At 42.2% G+C, this 23192-nt stretch overlaps 1 protein-coding gene across 1 annotated transcript in view; it reads left to right on the plus strand.

Annotated features, from left to right (window-relative positions):
- Positions 1-23192, plus strand: part of clstn2a (calsyntenin 2a) — a 517709-nt gene that overhangs the window by 471734 nt on the left and 22783 nt on the right. Inside the window, exons 11-12 of the mRNA XM_080185553.1 lie at positions 18891-19057; positions 19472-19620. Of these exons, the coding sequence (XP_080041679.1) occupies positions 18891-19057; positions 19472-19620 (316 nt within the window). The remainder of the gene's footprint in view (positions 1-18890; positions 19058-19471; positions 19621-23192) is intronic.

A 23192-nucleotide genomic window follows, 5' to 3' on the forward strand; every position in this document is an offset into this window, starting at 1 on the left:
TTGCTGGTGTTGTAACGCCCCACAAGGTTCATGGGGAATCACTGATTGCTCTCCCTGACTTCCTCTGGTAACAGGCAGTGCCCTGCCCAGTTGGAACTCATTACCTGAGCCTTTTATAAAGCGGGTGCAGATTAGGGTCTGCTGAACTGAGCCCCATGGTGGGACTAGTGTGTGTCCACCATAGTATTGGTTTTACTTTGCATTCTGTAATAAACTATGTTCTTTTCCAGTCGGGCTTCCTGAGTCGTTACAAGTGTCCTCTGGTTTTCAAACCTTACGCCAATGGTCGAAGTTTCTCCCTAATGGCTCTATTCTTATGATTTTGAAAATCACTATCAAGTTTCCTCTGACCTTCTTTCCTCTACAGCCCAAGCTATGTATGAAACTGAAGACTCTCATCCCCAAAACCATTCTCATAATGAATTTTTATATATCTTCTCAAATGCCTTCATATCCTTTCTCAAACATGCTATTCAGTAATAGACACAAAACTGCAGCTGGGGCTGAACCAGTATTTTACAAAGGTTCACTGTGACTTGCTTTTGCAGTGTATGGGTAGAACTTTCCCATTGGGATTCGGCCTTGTGGCGTGAACGGGGAGCGGTCCACGCTGCAGAGGCCAACAGGAAATCATGCCATATCTTCTGTGTCTGATGTAATTAATTATGCATTGGGGTTTTTGCACCATTTTCCATGGTGGAGAGGGCTTGATGGCATACATCCTGCCATCACACCCAGGTACCATAGTGAAAAGGCTCCCAATATCACTGACCTACCATTAAAGAAAGTAGATGGACCTCAGGGAACACTTTGATACTGGTAGATAGACCTCCTTGAAGACACTAAGCTGGAAGATTCAGCTGATTGACGCTTCCCTCACCCACTGCTGTGGTGTTCCCAGGTCCAGGGGTGCCATGGCCTCCATCCTTATCTTCAAAAGCAGCCCAGGCCGCCTTCGGGTAAGTGCTGACTTTTGCGTGTCACATCGATCCAGACATCTTCTCCTGCTGGCATAATAGAGAATCATGGAAGATTCCGGTCCAGTCTTCATTTACATTCCATTAGCATAATGCAAGTTGGTTTTGCCTGACCACCCTGATCCGCCATGGCAGGCACCATCAGAAAGTCCTACTGAAAGTTCACACTAGCATGAAACCGATTTTTGGGCCTCCTGCTGAATTCTTCATGCTGGCAGGGATACAGGAGAATTCCTTCCTGTGTTTCAGTTGATGAAACGCAGGGTGTTGTATGCCTTATTAACTTCTTGCTCAATGTGTCCTGCAATGATTTGTGCACATATACTCCCAGGTTCCTCTCCTTCTGCACTCCCTTCAGAATTGTATCCTTTACTTTATCTTGCTTTTTTCATTCTTCCCACCAAAATATATCACTTCACACTTTTCTACATTGGATCTGCCACCTGTCTATCCATTCCACCAACCTTGCTCATTTCCTCTTGAAGTCTGTCACTATCCTGCTCACTGTTCCAAATACTTGGAAGTTTTGTGCCGTCTGCAAATTGTGGAATTGTGCCATACACACACCCTCAACACCCAATTCTACATCATTAATATCATGAAAAGGAGTGATCCTAATGCCAGCCAGAGGGGAACCAACCCCACTAGATTACCTTCCTCTGGTCCCAAAATCAAAAATGCCATTACTTTCCACCCCTCGGGCCCAATTTTACCATCACATTTCACCCATTTTCGGGTGCGGAAACTTGGTAAAGTTGGGCGTGAGGCAAGTAGCGTGATCCACACCCACCGCTGTTGCTGTTCCCCCTTTACCAAGGCCTGAAAATGACCGTAATCGGGACCGCGCCCAAAATGGGGGTGACAGCTATTTAAATTTGCGTGCATTTAAATTGACTTAATAAGCTGCGCGCCCAACTTTACAGGCACTTCCCCTTTTACCACCGCATTCGTCCATCCAGAATCATGTGAAACAGACATGCTCCATGTAAGTCTGATTCGGACGCTCCAATTAATAAGGAGGTAAGTGCCAACTGTCCATTGGCTCTCTGCTTGAGATCGGTGAGGGGGAGAAGGTGGGTCTGCTGCCACTCTGCCTAAGATCAGTGGGGGAGAAGGGGAGGGGGGGACCATTGATCGGTCTGGGTGGCAGAGGGGGTGGGGGGGTCAGTAATGTCGTGGGGGTAGGTCTATATCTGTGGCGGTCAGGGGGAGGCACTATCTGGCCTGCAGGATGTGGCAGGGGAGCCACATTCAACCTTTTATCCTGCGCAGTTGGAGGCACCGATCGGAGCTGCAGGGTTTCGGGCATGTTAAGCCCCGCACGCAGGCTTGTGAAGTGTGATTCAGACTCGCTGATATTCTTTAAGGCAGAGTGCGTATGGGGGCGCCTGAGAACGGGTCCAAAAGTTCTCAGAACAAAAGAGTCAGAAACATTCCCAGTTTCAAGTCCACCCAGCACTTAGAATCAAAATGGTAAAATAGGGCCCCTTGTCTCTCAGTCAGCTTCATATCCCTGTTGCCCACTATTCCTTGTATTTCATGGGCTTTAACTTTGCTGAGAAATTTGTTGTGTGCAAATTCATCAAACATCTTCTGAAAGTCTATATATGCCACATCAACAGCATTAGCCACATCAACGCACTTTGATTTGTGATCAAGAAACTATATCACATTGGTTCAACGTGATTCGCCCTTAACAAATCCATCCTGATTTCTCTTAACCCTAATCTATATTTGTTCAAGCGACTTTAATTTTACCCTGCATTACCTTATCTAAAAGTGATCCACCACTATGGACCAGGCTGCCGTTTCTGGATTTATCCTTGCACCTTTTATTGAACAAGTGTAAAATTGGTAGTCCTTTGGCACTGCCCCGGGCTGGGATTTTACATTCCATGCCCTCCCACCCCCCTCCCCAAGCAGCAGATGTGGCAAGCCATTGGCCACCACTGGGATCTTCCAATTCTGCTGAAGTCTAACTGCATTTTGCATGGCTTACTTAGCCCACTGTGAGGGATCAATTTTGGCAGGACCTGAAGATCCCCCCAGCAGAGAGGGCTGGAAAATTCTATCTCTTGCTTAAGGACAATTGGAAGATTATGGTCAGTATCTCTGTAATTTTATTCGTTTATTTCCCTTAGTGTCCTCAAGTGCATCTATTCCAGTCCTGATGATTTATCAACTAAGAGTAGTCAGCATTTCTAATACTTCTAATATTTCTTTATCAATTTTTAGCCCATGCAGTATCTCAACCACCTTTTTAACTATGATTTTAGCAGCATCTTCTTTCTTGGTAAAGGCTGATGCAAAATATCCATTTAGTACATCCATACCTTTGCTTCCATATATAATTCTCTCTTTTGATCCCTAATCAGCTGTATCCTCCCTTTGCCATCTTTTCACTATTTGTATGCCGATAGAAAGCTTATAATTTCCCTTTTATACTGGCTGCCAGTCCTCTTCCCATGCTCCCTTTTTGCTTCAATCTTCCCTTCAATCTTCATGGATCACTTGGAACAGGAATCACAGTAGTATGACATGTAATAATCTGTTGGAATAAATATTGCAGATAAAATTAAATGCTTCACAAGATGTATTTAAACATATTTGAAGAGAACCAGGCAAGCAACACACATGACACACTAAGAAGAAATAATTGTTCCAATAATTACTAATAAATATATTTAAAAATCTGAATTTATCTTTTGTTTTAAGTAAGATTATTCCTCAGATCCTCCATAAATTTGAGTTGATAATGGACAGTGGAAAGCTTGTGAGTTAGTCAGTCCTAAACACTGGAAGCTGGGCATTCTGCTCTTCCTCACTATGTTCTCATTAATGAACTGAATGTTATCCTGGCCAGTTTTTAAGGTTTGCCTTGGATATTCTTTTGGGTGCTGCTCACTCTATTCTGAATGCCTTACTTCTCGGTGTGCCCGTGCTATGAAAATCCATGCATACAATAATGTAACTGACAGTCATAACAATAGGGCTTCTTTGTGAATTGGATTTTGTACGTGGCTGCCATCATGTGAAATTTTTGAAGGATGAGTGAGAAACATTAATTAAAAAGTAAACAAAATATTACGCTGCTTAATTAAACAAACAGCAAGTGAATATAAAGTAAATATCAAGCAAATTAAAATGAACTCAATGTCACAACACTCTTCAGAAAGCTGGGTGAAAAATACTAAAGCACTTCGCTTGTTTGTTTTTGTGGATTAACTTGTTTGTCCTTGGCATGTTAGTTTTTGCAGGTCATAGCAACACAAACTTGCATTTTTAGTTTCTAGCTTTGGATTAAGTGCTGTCATGCATACCCCAAATCCCCTTTCATATCCTTCCTGCCCACATGTCCCTTTGTTTGTTCTGGCCCAAGGAAGCTAAAGAGATGCAGCAACTTGACTATTTCCAAATAGGGAATCGCCAACAATCAAACTGATTTGCTGTCTCGAAAGTATTTGCTTTGTTGGCACCTAACACAATGGCCAGAATTTTACTGGCATGCCTACCCCGATTCCGGGGGCAGGTGAGGCTTAGTGAACAGCATTCTCCATTGGCCTTGTGGGGATCGTGCGAAACTCGGGTGGACGTGCCGGTAAAATTCCACCCTATGTCAACATGGACAGAATCATCCTTCACACAATGAGTATGGAAATTTAAATTATAAAAACGCACTGGAAATACACAGCGGATCAGGTAGCATCTGGAGAGAAAGAAAAAGACTTGGTATTTCAGGTTTGTGATCTAGCAAGTGAATATTTATTAGGCTAACTGAGACAAAATGATAGATTACTTAACGTCGCAGTTCATCCTGGCTAATGCACATGTGATAAAATGTTCCTTTCATATGTATTAATTTGAAATAGGCTGTGAATTGTGACATCCCCAGAGTACTCATTTGACTTCAAGACACATTTTCCAATGCTTGCAGTCTGTGGCCCATTTAATGACATAAATCTGTGAAAAATCAAACTTCATTTTTGAACATAACCCTTAAATCTAACTCAGTTCCAAAATGTGCCTGTGCTGGGGTTGAGGAGAAGTCAGATAATCTTGTATTGTGACAGTAGCAATAATATACAACTCTTCTATTTGCTTGGAAATTCTGGAGTTGTTATAACAATTGTGGATAGATTAGTGGTTTCTAGGGAGGTAAGATTAATGAGCTGATTTTGGGTATCAAATTAGCTGTGCTTTTCAATGGGTAATATTTAATAGAAGTGGAGCTGCAGAGAATCCCATCCCTGTTAGAGTTCTGCAAGAATCCACGATGGGGCTTTGGCTCTGTGCCCTCCTACATAAAGGCATTAAACGAACAATTCTCAAGCTAGTTGTTGACATAAAAATATGTGCATTGAGTTATAAATGTGGATGGAATAGGCAGTATTTGTTATATTTATGTGAGGGCACTGATATATGACAAATGCCTTTCAGCGTGGATAAACACACCATAGGGCAGCACGGCGGCACAGTGGTTAGTGATCAATAAATAAACCTTACTTTAATAATGTAGTTACATTTAGGTATTTGCAGGACTGTGGACACGACCCATCGTGACCTGTGAATCATAGAATGAAACAACACAAAAGCATGCTATTTGGCCCATCCGACCTTGTCTGATCTAACCCCACTCCACTAATCTTGCCCCATAGCACTGCACTTTTTCCCATCAAGTATTTATCTATTTCACTTCTGAATTGAATTTGCTTCCATCAGTCCCCTCAGGCAATGTATCCAGATTGTGGGTTCTTTCACCACTTAGCTCAACTCTATATCCTCTGGCATTGACCCTTGTAAACCCAGTCCAACGCCGGCACATCCACATCATTGACCCTTGTGCCAGTGGATATGGTTTCTCTTTAATAACTCTATTCAAAATCATGAATAAATGATTGATTTTGATATTCTGCCATCAAATCTCCTCTTAGCTGTGTCTGCCCTAAGAAGAATGGAAACATTCAGGCAGGGCTGGACAGACTGGATTAGGAATGATATTTCCCCAGGGTGAGCTGAGGTGTGGGGGGGCGGTGGCGGTGTCTAGAACAAGGTTCACAGTTCAGGAAGTGTGATAGGTTATTTAGGACTGAAATTAGGAAAAACTTCTTCACTCAGAGTGTGGTGAACCTGTAGGATTCCCTACCATAGAAGGCTATGAAGGCCAAGTCACTGAACATATTTAATTAAGAAGGATCTCAAAAAGCATTTATTGCTTGTCTTCATTCTTCCTACCAAAATGTATTACTTCATTCTAAAGTTGAAGTTAAAAGTTAGTTTATTTATGAGTCACAAGTAAGGCTAACATTAACACTTCAATGAAGTTACTTTGAAATTCCCCTTGTTGCCACAGTCTGGTGACTGTTCGGGTCAATGAACCTAACCAGCACATCTTTCAGAATGAGGATGGAAACTGGAGCACCCAGAAAAAAAACTTGTGTAGATACGGGGAGAACATGCAAACTCTGCACAGGGACCCAAGCCAGGAACCGAACCCAGGTCCTGGCACTGTGAGACAGCAGTGCTAATCACTGTGCTACTGTGCTGCCCCTACTTCCCTGCTTTAAATTTTATTTGTCTTTTATATGCCCACCCATTTTACCATTCCATGTCCTACTGGAAATTCTTATGATCATTCTTATTGCTTATACATTTGTGAAGGTCCTCCGCAAATTTTGAAATTACACGTTTTATACCGAAGTCCATGCCTTTAAGAGAAATATATAACAAATACAATCTTCTGGTTATGGAAAGGTAGTAGGACTGGAGGGTCTCAATGACATTATTGTTACTAGAGAGGCGGTGCTCGACAGACAGGAGGGGCTGATTGTGGACAAGTCCCCAGGACCGGATGGAATGCATCCGAGGGTTCTGAAAGAAATGGCGGAGGTGATGGTGGATGCCTTGGTGGTTATTTTCCAAACGTCGCTGGATTCTGGGGTAGTGTCGGAAGATTGGAAAGCGGCTAATGTTACGCTGTTGTTTAAGAAGGGTGCCAGGCAAAAGGCAGGGAATTATAGGCCGGTTAGTTTAACGTGTGTTGTAGGTAAAATGTTAGAATCCGTCATCAAGGAGGAAATAGCGAGGCATCTTGAGGAGAATTGCTTGATAGAGCAGACGCAGCACGGTTTCGCTAAGGGGAAGTCGTGTCTGACAAATTTACTGGAGTTCTATGAGGATGTGTCTAGGGCGGTGGATAGAGGAGAGCCGGTGGATGTGGTCTTTCTGGATTTTCAGAAGGCATTTGACAAGGTACCTCACAAGAGGTTATTGCAGAAGGTAAGGGGGCATGGAGTTGGGGGTAGGGTGTTAGCGTGGATAGAGGATTGGTTGTCAAATAGGAGGCAGAGAGTGGGGGTTAATGGGTGCTATTCGGATTGGCGGTTGGTGACTAGTGGAGTGCCCCAGGGGTCGGTGCTGGGGCCTCAGCTATTTACCATTTATATAGATGATCTGGAGGAGGGAACCGAGTGTATGGTGTCGAAATTTGCTGATGACACCAAGATTGGTGGAACGGCAAATTGCACAGAAGGTGTGGAGAGTCTGCAGAAGGATCTAGATAGGCTGGGCGAATGGGCCAGGAACTGGCAAATGGAATTTAATGTTGGCAAGTGCAAGGTGGTCCACTTTGGTAGGAATAATGGTAGGAAGGACTATTACGTACGTGGCGAAAATCTGCAGCAGGCGATGGTGCACAGGGACCTCAGGGTCCTTGTGCATGAGTTGCAAAAACCCAGCCTGCAGGTGCAGCAGGTGGTCAGGAAGGCAAATGGGATGCTGGCCTTCATAGCGAGGGGGATTGAATATAAAAGTAGGGAGGTCTTGCTGCGGCTGTATAGGGCATTGGTGAGGCCGCAGCTGGAGTACTGTGTGCAGTTTTGGGCGCTGTACTTACGCAAGGATATTTTGGCCTTGGAGGGAGTGCAGAGGAGGTTTACTAGGCTGATACCGGAGTTGAGGGGGTTGAGCTATGAGGAGAGGCTGAATAAACTAGGCTTGTACTCGTTAGAGTTTAGAAGAATGAGGGGAGATCTCATTGAGACATATAAGATGATGAATGGGATGGATAGGATAGAGGTGGAGAGACTCTTCCCGCTCAGAAAGGACAGTAGGACTAGGGGGCACAGCCTCAAGATAAAGGGGGGGGGGGGGGCGATTTAGAACGGAGTTGAGGAGGAACTTCTTCACTCAAAGGGTGGTGAATCTCTGGAATTCTCTGCCCATTGAGGTGGTGGAGGCTGCCTCGCTAAATATTTTTAAGACGCGGGTTGATGGGTTTTTGATGAGCGAGGGGATTAAGGGTTATGGGGAGAGGGCGGGAAAGTGGAACTGAGCAGTGACAGATCAGCCATGATCTTATTGAATGGCGGGGCAGGCTCGAAAGGCTAGATGGCCTACTCCTGCTCCTATTTCTTATGTTCTTATGTACACCACTACACACTTGTCTCTTGTTTTAGAAATGATTATTCACCGTTAGTCTTTATTTTTTGTTGCATAGCCAATTTTGTATCCATGTGGCCATTGTCCCTGGAATTCCATGGAGTTGAGTTTTGCTTACAAGTCCATTATGTGGTATTTTGTTAAACTCCCTTTCAGTGTCATCGCTGCATAACCCCTATCAACTCCCTTGATTACTTTGAAGAGGAGTGCAGGAGGGTATGCCTAAAAGTGCAGTGTCACCTTGATGAATTGACTAGATGCATACTAACGAGTGGAAGCAGCATGCTACAGTGTGACAACCTTTGACTCAGAACCTGAATAGTAAGGAAAATCTGTAATTTCTTTAAAATGTCTGGAATCTGCAGTTGGCAAACAGTCTGTCTGAAAATAACTTTTATGGGCGGGATGTTCCTCCACCTCTGGTATATTTCATGGTGGCAGGAGATGGTGCGCCACTTGCTGGTGGTGAGCTCTTTCATTATCAATGGGGTTTGCCATTGCACACGCCCCTCACCACCGGAGAACCCACGGCAGAGTTACACCATCAATGGGACCATAAAATCCCACTGGCTAAACACGAACAAGCAAGATTTTGATGTAAGAGTTTACACCGGTTGCAATATTCTTGCATTATAATAAATACTGGTCCATGTGACTGGCAAATCTTGACCTGGAAGCAGTACCAACAGGAAGCAAGTTGGCATAACAAAGTTGTGTGACCAGACACAAAAAGAACTGCAGAAGAGGAGAGAACAGAGAAGGGACATTTACAAGGAACTGTGTAATACAATTCAACAGGACAGAAAGGGCAGGGGTTGTGAAGTAGACAGTTTTATTGCTGCTGCTTCAGTTTAGCCCAGAGACAATCAGCCTGTTTAATTGAGTTTCTTGAAGTGATCAAATAAAAGATTTCTGGAGAAACTGCCATCAAGACCATCGTGAACCTAAATAGGATTGTGCCATTTGGGTGACGACTTTCTCCAGGGATCTTCAATGGCAAATAGTTGACTAGGAACGTGCATTGAGGGCCGGTTTAACTGAGTGAGAAAGAGAAGATCCTACAGAGCGAGTTAGAGAAGTTTGGAATTACGTGCTATCATATGACTGAGGGGAGTGGCCTTTGTTCTTGTGGTTGTGTAAGACATATCAATTATTTAAAGTGAAATTTAACTTTTTATATGAAATACTATTTGCCTGTTAATATGCGTTTCTGATTCATGTTAAAGTGAACGTTACAAAAAGTGAAATCTTGTTGGTAATTTCTTCATTTGGGAGTTGTTTGGTAAATGTGGTTATCTTCTAGATAAATAATAAATAGTAATAATATATCACTGGATAGTTCTTTTAAGACCCTAGAATGAAGTCCATCAAGACCCTGGCTCTCATCAGCTCGCAGCTCTAACAATTTACTGTGTTACACTTTTTGGGTGACTATAATTTGCCTGAGTTCTTCTCTTCCTTCCATTTTCTGATCTGTGGGGATGTTGGCATCCACTATAGTGCAGGCTGATCCAAAATACCTGTTTAATTCATCTGCCATCTCCTTGTTTTGTTATTATCAATTATCCAGACTCACTTTCTAGAGGAACTCATAGAAACCCTACAGTGCAGAAAGAGGCTAATTGGTCCACTGAGTCTGCATGAACAACAATCCCACCAGGCCTGAACCCTGTAACCTCATACTTTTACCCGCTCATCCCTCTAACCTATACGCTCCAGAACACAAAGGTGCAATTTAGCTTGACCAATCAACCTAACCCGCACATCTTTGGACTATGGGAGGAAACTGGAGCACCTGAAGGAAACCCACGCAGACACGGGGAGAACATGAAAATGCCACACAGATGGAGACCTAAGCCAGGAATCGAACCTAGGCTCCTGGAGCTGTGAAGCAGTAGTGCTAACCATTGTGCCACTATGCCACCATCCCCAGGAGCTACATGCAGTTAAATTTGGGCAAATAAAGAACAGGTTAAAATTCCAGCAATGATTCATTTTCACAGAGAATCCTCAGCCTCTCAACCAAATTATCAAAATAATTTGCTAGTATGGATTTCCTTTATAACCCTTCTGAAAGGAATGATCTCCTGAGAATAGATGGTAGCACATTATAGGAAAGATGTGGAAGATAGTTGGGATCACTGACATTAGTTACCCAAGCCTCTTCTATTTCCAACTTGCTTTCAGTGCTGAGGAGGAATATTACAACCTTTTCCTTAAATTGGATGAACGATCTTGTTTTGCTTAACTAGTAGGATAAGGGTGAAGGTGAGTCATGGTATATGTTGAATCAGAGGAGCAGTTGTTTTTTTCTCCCTGCCCTGCATCACATTTTCATTTTCTTATATGTGTAATTTCAAATTCTGGTGCTCATAGATATAATCTGTGTTTTATGATCTTTTGAATTCTGATGCCACCTAGCGTGAGTAGCAGTAAAAGCTGAGTTTAGCTTTCAGTGAACTGCAAGTGCATGATTTTCTCACTGAAATACATATGACTTTTAACAGATACGGCAATAATTTAAAAATTTCCCATCGATTGTTATGTAGTGAAAGGAATTCCTGCTGGATACAGATTCATTCATTCGTTCTCATGGTCCTTGGCTCATTGCCGCTGATGCTTCATGCTGAGCTATCTTCTTGGCAGTTCTTTTGTCAGTGTTGGTTTGCCATTGCCTTCCACTCTCGGGGACAGGGCAAGGAGGCAAGTCCGAAGTCTACTTATCAATCTATTTTAGATTTCCAGCATTCACAGTGTTTTGCTTTTACCTCAGCTGGAATGGGAATCAAAGCCATGCTATTGGCATTTTTCTGAACCACACGCTCGCCATCTGAGCTAACCAGCCCCCAGGGTACAGATACCTGTATTAATTCATCTGTTCTACCTGTGACAGTTGGATAGCAGTGCTGCCTCTGCTACCATAAGTGGTGTGTTAGCCAGGGAATCCATGCAATGCTAATTTACAAAAACCTGTGTTCCTGGCTGCGTGTTGCAACATGTTCATGAAGACTATTCTTTTCCAAGTGCCTCCCCTATCCCCCACAAGTACATGATGCGAGAATGTTGAGGTACATGTATGTAGCTTGTTTTATAACATCAAATAGTGTCCATCAGGGAAAACAATATAAACTGACAGATGAGTTCCTTTGCGTGTCAGACTCTTGGTAGAAGATTAGAGTTTCAAATTCATTCAAACCGAGTGGCCGGCTTTACACTATTGTGGACCCCATTACGCTGTGATTAACAACCCTTTATGTGTTTGGTATGTCTGTATAACATTTCATTACCATGTCTGCCTTATTTACCAGAGGAAAAAAAAGTGGGTAGCACAGTGGTTAGCACTGTTGCCTCACAGTGCCAAGGATCCCAGGTTTAATTCCTGGCATGGTCACTGTCTGTGTGGAGTCTGCACATTGTCCCCATGGCTGCATGGGTTTCCTCCGGGTGCTCTGGTTTCCTCCCACAGTCCAAAGATGTGCAGGTTAGGTGCATTGGCCATGCTAAATTGCCCCTAAGCATCAGGGAAACTAGCTAGAGTGTATGGTGTTATGGAGTAAGCCCTGGATGGAATTCTGATCAGTGCAGACTCAATGGGCCGAATGGCTCCTTCTGCACTGTAGGATTCTCTAATTCTATGGGTCCAATTCTACCATTGTGTTGCCTCTGTTTTCTTGGTAAAGTTGGGCATGAGGTGAGTAGCACCATCCACACCTGCCTCCACTCCAGTTCCCCCTATACCAAGGCCCAAAAATGTCTGCATGCATTTAAATTGGCTTAATGGGCTCCAACCTTACCGGTGCTTCCCCCTTTTACCCCCACGTTCGCCCATTCAGACTTGGCACAAAACAGACATGCTGTACAACATCTGATTCAGGTACTCCAGTTAGTGAGGAGGTAAGTGCCTCTGACGGCACTCTGCTTGTGATAGGTCAGAGGGGATGGGAGGAAGTGGGGTCTGCTACTGATCTGCCTGAATTTGGTGGGAGGGAAGTGGGGGGTAGATCTGGTGCTACTCTGCCTGTAATCAGTGGAGGGAAGGGGATCTGCTGCCACTCTGCTATCCACTAGTGGGGGGAAAAGATGGGGTCCACAGCTGTACAAGAGGGTGGGGGCCAGGGGGAGGCATTACTTAGCCCAGAAATGATGTGGCAGGGAGCTGCATTCTATCTTTTTTCTCCGCATATGCTTAGTTGAAGGCGCCAATCGGAGCTGCAGGGTTTTGAGCACATTAAGCTCCATCCACAAACTTGTGCAACGTGATTCGGAATCACTGATATTTTTTCAGGCAGAGTGCCTATGGGAACGCCTGTCAATGGGTCTAAAAGTCAGATCAGAAGCATTCCCAGTTTCAAGTCTGCCCAGCACCTAGAAAAATGCTAAAATAGGGCCCCATGATACCCACACCTGTTACAATATTGAGACTAAGGCCTTCAGTACCGGACGTCTGAAGCAAAGACCAGCACAATTGTTGCCCTGATGTGTAAGCATCATTGTCTCAGACCCACAGTACTTTGGTGATTCTCACTCTATGACTCTTACCGTCATCAGTGTTACAAGTAGCCATGAAGAAGACCCACATTAGAAATCCCGCCTTGTCAGAGTAAGTATTGATATGGAAGAAATGTGGCCATGCTGGTGTTGCCAGGAACATCCTCTTTAAAAGAAAGACTTTGGAACCTATTGAAGGAACAATGAAGAGATGTAACGTAAACTAAACAGTAAAATTTTAAACGGAGTACAGGAGCAACTGAGGGTTTACATGTACAAATATTCAAAGATGGCAGGATAAGTTGATGAGCAATGAGGCATTTAAACAAATAGAAGCTTATGGGATCCTTGACTATAGAAATGGCAGCATTGAATATAATACCAAGGAAGTTGTGCTGAATCTTCATAAATCACTGGTTAGGCTTCACCTGAAATATTGTATGGACTTTTCCTGTTCCGCCTGTCACAGGAATCGGGCGGGGCGTGGAACATGCAAATTTCCATAGACCTGAGGCAGGGTTTTCCGGTTTTGGAGAGTGCACAGTTGGAAAATCTTGCCCGCTGTGTCCAGTTCTGGGCAACCCACTTTTTAGGAAGGTTGTCAAAGCTTTGGTGAGGATGCGAGGAGCTTTATCATATGTGAGAGGCTTATTTCAAGAGACTAGAAAGGCTAGGATTGTTCTCCTTCGAGTAGAATTGAGTGATCAAATCATATTACAAAGAGGGGCCTCTAACTGATATTCAACCAAAACAGATTTGAAGTAATAGAATTCCAGTGGAAATGTGAGGTTTTTTTAAATTAATGGTTGGCTTGATTTATTTAGTATTCAAAATACTAATGTCTGCAACATTTCTAAGGCTCTGAAGTGCAGGCAATTCTGAGGGATATCAGACTGAGGTTTGAAAACAAATATCGCTCTTATGCAAAAAGGTTTTAATTGTAAGGTAGGGTTACATATAATTTCAATACGTGAAACTTCTATTTTGCATGCAATTCCATCATTCAGCCAACACTCATTGTTCCGGTATCATCATTGTGTTTTAGCTCTGAGAGCATAAAAATGAGTTATTTTAAATTGAGTACCACAGGTTTATAAAAAAGGATAAGTACTCTTATTGTGTGCCTGGAGATACCAGCCAATACTGTAATACTTTAGTCAGTGCTGAATTGAGGAACAGGTTAGCTTACGCTCTCAAATCCTGGAATGGAATTTCAAGCTCAAGAGGGAAGATTTGCAGTCTACATGGATATCAGCTTCTGCCCTGCACTCTCAAGATAGTCTCATTCTTCAGTAACAAAGAAGAACCGACCGTAAAAGTGAAAGACAGCTTTTAAAGACATACAAATGTACTTTTATTGTATCTGCTTATTTGAAGAAGAGAAAATACTCAATATGTTGAAACAAAATATTTGTGGAAAGCATATAGGCAAAAGACAAAATGCAGCTTTCGAAGTGACATTGGTAGTGTTAAACTCTCCAACATTTCCACTATTAATTCTCATGTTAGACGCTTAGACAATATATTGATGTTGATAGCTCGTTAAGGCAGAATATGTTCGCTCAGTTTCTGTGTGTACAATTTGGATAAATTGTCCACCAGACCAGCAAGCTGTAAAATCTTCTTGTGAAATTTGGAAGATATATTGGACTAAAGGATTGAATGTATTAACATATTATGTTTATTAGACCTAATTTGAAAGCAGTGGTTAAATTAATCTTGCTATCAAAAGATACATCAATGTGGATGGTTGAATGTTACGATTGCCCTCGCTTTCTGAAACCTATCATCTAGCCATTTAATACAAGTGCTCAAGCACAACATATGGCAGGGGCCAATCAGATGTGATCACATTCTGGAACAAAAAAAAGAAAGCAGTCATTACAATTCAAAGCACCTATATTTTTGAGTAAGCAAAGTTGAAATCCGATATTGCCTCAAGCCTTGTAATCCTGGATAAATCTGGCAGTCAGTTTTCATGCAAGCCATGTCAAAGATGTAAATTACTGAAAGCCCACCTTCCAGTGTGCACTGATGCAGGAAGGAATTTTTAGATCAAAGAGTAATCTTGGGTATTTATTCTTCAGAACTGTCCATTTGTTAACCAGCTCAGTTCAAACTTGGTCAGGTCACAAGGACAGAACAAAATACTTTGTGAAGAATCAGGTTCGTGCGTAACTATTTCTAGAAATATGTGTTCCAAGTTAGAAGAATTAGCAAAGTTTCATTTGATTATTTTTGAAGCTGTTTTAAATCACTTTTAATATAATTTGCTGAAATTTGCAATGGTTGCTCTTACTCCCATTTAATTTTGTAGTGTTAAGCATAAGGTAGCAGGCAGATATTTTTCTCTGTGAGCTGGGTGATGACCAGGTGGAGCACATTGCCCATTCTTCATACAACAGGTCCCATTTTTGTGCTATTGAAATCAATGGGATGCTAAGTCAAAATGGCAGAGTATGAGGCCTTTTGTACTACTTCCAGTGAGTTTATCAGCAGCACAAGAGGTTGGTTGTTAAGATATATTACCTCAAGCATTGTACATTTTCAGACACTTTGTGCTTCAATTGATTAAGGGTTGTTTATAGTAGCAGCAATTTGACATGAGAAAAATATCCGAAGAATGTTTCAGTTGTACCAGACGATTGTGTCAGACAAGACGTTAAGCTGCGGTCACTTCTGGCTGATTTGTCGTTCTGGTGGATGTGAAAGATCCCATGACACTCTTTGGAAGGAACAGCAAGGACTACTCCCAGCAAGCTTTCATACCTTGCCAACTAAAAATAAAGATGAACCAATCAATCATCTATTTAGTGTATGCATTAGCTTATGTCGCATTTCAGAGCAATTGATTGTGTGTGGTGAGGTGGGAAAGTGTAATTAAGGTACAAGTATTTTCTTCTTTAAGGCACAACTATGTCAACGTAGAAACATCTAAACATAGAAAATAGGTGGAGGAGTAAACCATTTGGCCCTTCAAGCCTGCACCGTTCAATCTGATCATGACTGATCACGCACTTTCAATACCTCACTTCCACTATCTCTCCACATCCTTTGATCCCTTTAGCCGCAAGGAGAATGTCCTAACTCTCTTTTGAACATATCTAATGAACTGGCCCCCAACAGCTTTCTGTGGTAGAAAATCACACAAGTTCACAACTCTCTAGAGTGAAGAAATTCTTCCTCATCTCAGGCCTGAGTGGCTTACCCCTTATTCGTAGACTGTGATCCCTATTCCTAGGAGCATTCTTCCCGCATCTAGCCTGTCCAGTCCTGTAAGGATTTTATGTTTCTTTGAGATCCTCTCTCATTCATCTAAATTCCAGTGAATACAAACCCCTTCGATCCAGTCTCTCTTCATATGTCAGTCCTGCCATTCCAGGAATCATCTGGTGAACCCGATCTGATATATATCTTTGATTTTGGTACAAACTGAAAGAAACAATTGTCAGTGTGGCAGGTGTATTAAACTAAATGGCCTCTTTTTTGCTAAACCTTGCTTTGAACTATTTTTTTCTAATAGCACTACGGCCAGGATTGTCCTGGCCCACTGTAAGCAGCGTAATGGGCTGGGAGCTCGCAAGTCTCCCGAATGCTTTTGTTTTAAGCACAATCAGCTCCATGCTGGAAATCAGTGCGGAGCAGATTATCATGTGGAAATCTCCATTTCCATGTAGTCAGCAGGCCCAGACAGTATCTTCTGGCCCGCGAGTATCCCTTGCTCCCCAGCCAAGAGTGGTTTCCTCTAGCCAGTGTTACAACTGCTTCCTGCTGAGGGGGAACAGGTGTCCTGGCACCACTGGAGGGGACTGAGGCCACTGAAGTCCCACCCGGGTAAGTCGGAGTCGAGGGCGGGGTGCATGCTCCATGGGGAGTTCCAGCCTGGCGCCCTGGCACTGCCCAAGAGGCAAACTGGCACTGGGCACTTGAAAAGCTTGCTCTCATGATTCCCCAGCCACTGTTGGGGAATCATGAGATGTAGGGCAGGCAATGGCCTAATGATATTATCACTAGACAATTAATTCAGAAACTCAATTAATGTTCTGGGGATCCGGATTCAATACCCACCCCGGCAAATGGAGGAAATTTGAATTCAATAAAAAATATCTGGAATTAAGAATCTACTGACGACCGTGAAACCATTGCCAATTGTTGGAAAAACCTATCTGGATCACTAATGTCCTCCAGGGGAGGAATTCTACTGTCCTTCATCAGTCTGGCCTACATGTGACACCAGAGTCACAGCATGTGATTGAGTCTCAACTGCCCTCTGAACAAGGGCAAATACTCATGTTGCAATAAATGCTGGCCATGAATGAATATAAAAAAAGTTTGCACCAGCAGGCCAAAATTCTCCAGCTTCTCCCATGGCTGGGATTCTCCAGTCCTGCTGCTGTGAATGAAGTTTTGGCCAGGTGCCAAATTCTTTGTTCCTGTGGTGGCACGTATGCTCAACATTGGAGAATTCTGGCTGCAATGTTTCACAGATACAATGAGATAAATGACTACTCAAACTGTTATTAATGTAGTGCTTGAGGAATCTTTGTTAATCAGGGCACTGAGAAAATCCCTGGCTCCTCTTTGAGTGGTGCGATGGTATCATTTATGTGCACTTGAGATAATGGATAGGGTGTTAGGTTTCTCATCTGCATGCTAGCAGCTCCAGCAGTGCAGCGCTCCCTTGATACTACTTAAGCCTAATTTATGTACTCTAGTCTCTGGAGTGTGGCTTCAACCAGGGAACAATAGACTTTTAGATCCAGGTGCAGATTGTGCAGTGCTTAGTTATACTCCATGACATATATGTATTAAGAATATGCTTCTGCACCACATGCAAAGCAGGACTGATTCAAATTGCTTTTAATAGAGCTTATTTGTTGAAATGAAGCAGAGTATATGTTTCCAACACTTTACCTATGCACATTTTGCAATTCAGACATTGCATTATTTGCTAATACAGTAAGTCCCCATTTTAAAGTGACCTCATTCCACATCATTTTGCTGAGGTGTCACAAATATAGTGAGGCCTGTATGCACACTTAGCATTGGGATATTCACGTTAACATCACTTCGCACTGCAAGTGACAGCAAACGTGATCAAATGAGCATCATTTTGGAGTGGGCCCTCCCACTCCCTGAATATCTTTCACTGACTCTCCCACTTTTGCCACTTCCTTCCCCCACACCCCCAATCGCAGTTCCTCTCACTTCCTCCATTACTTCCTCCCTCTCACTTTCTCACTCCTGACCCCTCGTTCACAGTGAGGGTTCAGGAGGTGAAGAGGCAAATGGGCAGGGGAAGAAACAAGTGTGACAGGCCAGCAACAAGAAGCAGTGAATGGAAAGAGGCAGCAAATGAGAGGTAATTTTGTTTAAAATTTATTGTATTTTAAAAGTTATTTCATTTATGAAAATAGGAATTTAGGAACACACAGTGCTTCAGTTCACAAGCTTTAATAAATCTCTGACCAGAAATGTCCCGCAGGACATAACAGCCTTTGCATATTGGTTGTGATGTGAAAAGCTGATTCACTCAAAGTTGTTTCACTTAAAGTTGTACGTTTCAGGAAAACAAATAGAACTTTAAGTGTACGCTTACTACACAGAAATAACCAGCCACTGCTGTTTCAATAATTTTAAAAAAGAATTATAATTTCACAGAAACCACTGGCAATTCAACTGGGAACTGTTCTGTGTAACAACAATTCAGGTTGTTGAAGTAAGGGCTGAAGAAAATGCATTGAAAAGAAGTGTACTTCATGTAAAACTTGACATAGTGACTAATTGGCAAGAAGCACTTTTCTGTTGTAAACACAAGTTCAGGACTGCGATTTTTAGGTATGGTATAAATTATCCCTTTCTAACACCAATAACTTGCTGCTTGTTTATGTATGGCAAGGACAGTAGGGCATCTGCTATTAAGAATGATGGAGCTCCTGCTGTACTTACATTTTATAGACATTGATTTTTCTAAAATTTATCTTTTAGGTGGTGAAATTGTAAAACCTCGATTTGCCCAGTTTTTCCATGGTAGTCTTGCTGGTTTATCTATACGTCCAGGCAAGATCGAGAGCCGGAAAGTTATCTCCTGCTTGCAGACATGCAAGGAGGGCTTAGATATTAATTCCTTGGAGAGCCTTGGCAAAGAAATCAAGGTGAGGGATTACAGTGACTGGTATCTCTCCTGATAGATGATTTTCCATTACTTACGTCACCAATCACTAAAGTTACCATGTACAATGAACTTGATACAAATGAATGCTAATGGCACTAAAAGATTCACATTGCACTAATGTAATTGACAAGTAATTTGATTTAAAATTAATTTGCATTTAAAATGCATTTTTGCCTGGCATGCCAAATTTCAAAATATGTTTGCATCTGTGGCTTAAGCACCATGATCAGTTTATTTTACCGTGTTAAATAGATTCATTCAAAATTCACATGGAACTTATGGGTGAAATCTTGTGCTATGGATAATTTTGTTACAAGTGGAAGTCTAATTTCATGGAAGTCTTTCACAGTTTTGATCAAACTGAGTATCCAACTTCATCTGCTTTTTTTTGTAGTTTCACTTCAATCCTGCCCAGTCAGTCTTGGTTATTGAAGGAGACGACATTGACACCGTAAATCGAGCCATGCAGTTGGTAGCGTACATTAACTCACGGCAGTTTCCAACTCCTGGAATTCGGCGCTACACAATTTCCACCAAAGTCCAGTAGGTTATCTCATGAAATGTCCTGTGTTTGCATTCATGATTAATTTCAGTCAGGGTAAATCCAAAATGCAGTACAGTGTAATTTTTTTCCCCCATGTATGTAAGGAACATTTTTTGTTTATACAGTTTTTGAAAATAGATTGTGAAAATAATTTATTTATTCATTTTATTTATTAGTGTCACAAGTAGGCTTACATTAACACTTCAATGAAGCCACTGTGAAAATCCCCTAGTCACCACACTCTGGCGCCTGTTTGGGTACACTGTGGGAGAGAATTTAGCATGGCCAGTGCACCTAATCAGCACGGTTTTAGGACTATGGGAGGAAACCGGAGCAACCAGAGGAAACCCACACAGACACAGGAATAATGTGCAGATAATCAGCATAGACAATGACCCAAGCCGAGAACTGAATCTGGGTCCCTGGAGTTGTGAGGCAGCAGTTCTAACCACTGTGGTTTGGTTTACTCAATGATCAATTTGAATTTTCAAATTTGTGTCAACTTTAAATACCTTATTGGGTTCAGTAGCATAAATTACTCTTCTTAATGTCTCAGTGCTTTCCTTGGATGGGAGTTGACCCGCACAGCCCTACATGTGCTTATACAAGGTGAATTGCAAGGATTTAACAACAGCATCCCCTTGTAATTTGGATACATCTTGCCTTTATTACATGTATTTCTTTAATCACTCCATCTTTCAGAATTAACATGAGGTACATGAGAATTAAGAGGCAAATGGTAGATCACTAAGTAGACAACCTAAATTGTATCAATGAAACTTTGCCTCTTAATTCACATATATCTCATGTTAATTTTGGAAGCTAGAGTATAAACAAAGAGCAGTACAGCAATGGAACAGGCCCTCTGGCCCACCAAGCCTCCATCAACACATGATGCCTTTCTCAATTAAAGACCTTTTACTCTAGGTGGTCCGTATCCCTCTATTCCCTGCCTATTCATGTATTTGTCAAGTTTTGAAGATAGATGTTGTAAATTGTTTTACTTTTCTGACTTTTGTAAAGTTTATGTTGTTAAAAACCTTGGAAACTGTTGGCTTTGTTGTCTTAGTAGTTAGTAGATAACAAATGGTAGTTGTGACCTAGATTTGGATTTCTTAGCAGCCCACCCAGAACAATGTTTTAGACAATCTCAGTACAACTATCCTCATCCTCATGAGGGATTTCCAGTTGTCGCTTTAGAAGATTGAGCTGCTGAATGCCTTCCAGAAAGTGTGCTGACTTAGAGTGCCTCAACAACTACTCACCACCTGATGGTTTATACCTTGATGGTTTAATCTCTTCTCCTGAGACTATGTTCCATTGGCTTCCTGAAGGCTGCACTCCGGCACAGATTCACCTGTGCAACTCCAGCTGCTCTGCCACGCCAAACAGAACACCACAAATCCAAAAATATGCATTTTCCCCAACGGCCCAGAGCATGGAATTACGAACCTTCTGATGTCTTTTCAGCTTTCTAGAACTTCTCCCAGGCCCTCACTACTTAGAACATAAGAACATAAGAAGTAGGAGCAGGAGTAGGCCATCTAGCCCTTCGAGCCTGCCCCGCCATTCAATAAGACCATGGCTGATCTGTCGTGGCTCAGTTCCACCTTCCTGCCCTCTCCCCATAACCCTTAATCCCCTCTCTTGTCAAAAACCCATCAACCCGCGTCTTAAAAATATTTAGCGAGGTAGCCTCCACCACTTCAATGGGCAGAGAATTCCAGAGATTCACCAACCTTTGAGTGAAGAAGTTCCTCCTCAACTCCGTTCTAAACCGCCCCCCCCTTTATCTTGAGGCTGTGCCCCCTAGTCCTGCTGTCTTTTTTGAGCGGGAAGATTCTCTCCACCTCTATCCTATCCATCCCATTCATCATCTTATACATCTCAATGAGATCTCCCCTCATTCTTCTAAACTCCAACGAGTACAGGAGCCTGCCAACAGCAACAACTTTGCTGCTTGAGCTGCTTTCTTTGCTCCTCTTGCTAGCGACATCCTCCCAGTGGTTCATACTGGTGGCTTCAATCTCTCAGTCCCCTCTCTATCCCAAGATTCCTGTAGTTTTGGTGCCAAGCTTTGGTCCCATTATTACTATTTGCATGCCACGCAGGCACATTCCCAGTGTCCCAGATGGCCAAGCCCTTTTTATTGGAAAATAAACAATCTTGAATGGAGCATCTTATCACTTCCTTAAACTCTGTGCATGTGCTGGAACACTTGGACCCTCCGGAAAATGTCCTCGGCCTTCACTTATGTTCACATTTTTTAACAATATCACACATTAAACAGCTTGATTTGCCATCATTTGAATAAACAGAACAGTAGTTATAATCAATCACCTAGCTTCATCAATACAATTTATTGATAAAATAAATATTATAAAAGAATTAACAAATAGAATAACATGATTCACTTCAGTGAATCTTCCTTGAGTTGAAGTAAAATTTCCAGCTCCGTTCTCCTGCAGTCCATTCTTCCCTTAGCCCTTTGTTTGCATGACTGCTTCTAGGTTTTGAAGATTTCTGTTCTAAAAGCCTGACTCCAGTGTCAGCTTTGAGCTAAGCTGACTGCCTCTGCTAAGAGGAGAACCTACTTGTCTTAATATGGAAGTGAACTCTGCTGAATTCAATGAATACAGTTGTTGTTGCAGCACTGAGTTTGAATGATAACAAGAATATCAATCTTTACTGTCACATATACACTGGTTCAGAGGTCCTGTTCAAAACTTATTTTCCACTTACAGTTTCAACTGCCCTGTTAATTTAACCCTATGAGGGCTAAGTGTGAAACAATAGCATTTTAATTTGTATTATGCACCATGACATTGCCACATTTTGGGACCTTGACACTGTCAAGTATAAACAAAGTGTCCAACGGGGCTTCCACTTTATTTTCTACAAAATCGCCAATGAGTTTAGTCTCCATAAATCATTTACTATTTGAATTTGTGATATGTACCCCAGCATCATTTGGTTTATATTTGTGCAATAATCATTACAATTTCTGTGGAAACATAGAAGAAATTCAAACTTCCAGAGAATGAATGAAAGGATCACATGGCAGTATCTCAAGTTTTAAGACTTTTACTGAGACAAACTAAAAACAACATTATCTAAACACTCTTTCAGTGGGCAACTTATTCTCCAAACTACAGTAAAGATCCCTTTAATTTTTACAACAGCCAAGAATCCCACTGTCATGGTTACATTTTTACTCTGTCCCTTAAGTGAACACTTCATTCTCCAGGAATCAGCAAATTTATTACCAATTCCATTTCACTTTTCCCAAATTAATTCTACTTCCCAAATTAACTTTCATGCTGAGGAATAAATTGGAGATCCTTCCCTCTAACCAAAACCAAGCCAATCTTTCATCTTCATTTAATCTCTCATGAATTAAGTCTCTTATTCAAAATGCAAGCTCTTACCTACATTCTGGTGGCGAACAGAGACTTGCTGCCTCTAGCTCCTCGCTGTCTCTTTCTCTGTCTCTGATTCTTGCAGACAGGCCTGTCCATGAGATTCAGTGGTGTTTTTAGGAAAACCTGCAATCCAAACCAATCCAAATGGC

This window comes from Carcharhinus amblyrhynchos, chromosome 3 (assembly GCF_965287045.1).
Source record: "Carcharhinus amblyrhynchos chromosome 3, sCarAmb.v2.hapA, whole genome shotgun sequence".
In the NCBI taxonomy this organism is placed as follows: Eukaryota; Metazoa; Chordata; class Chondrichthyes; order Carcharhiniformes; family Carcharhinidae; genus Carcharhinus; species Carcharhinus amblyrhynchos.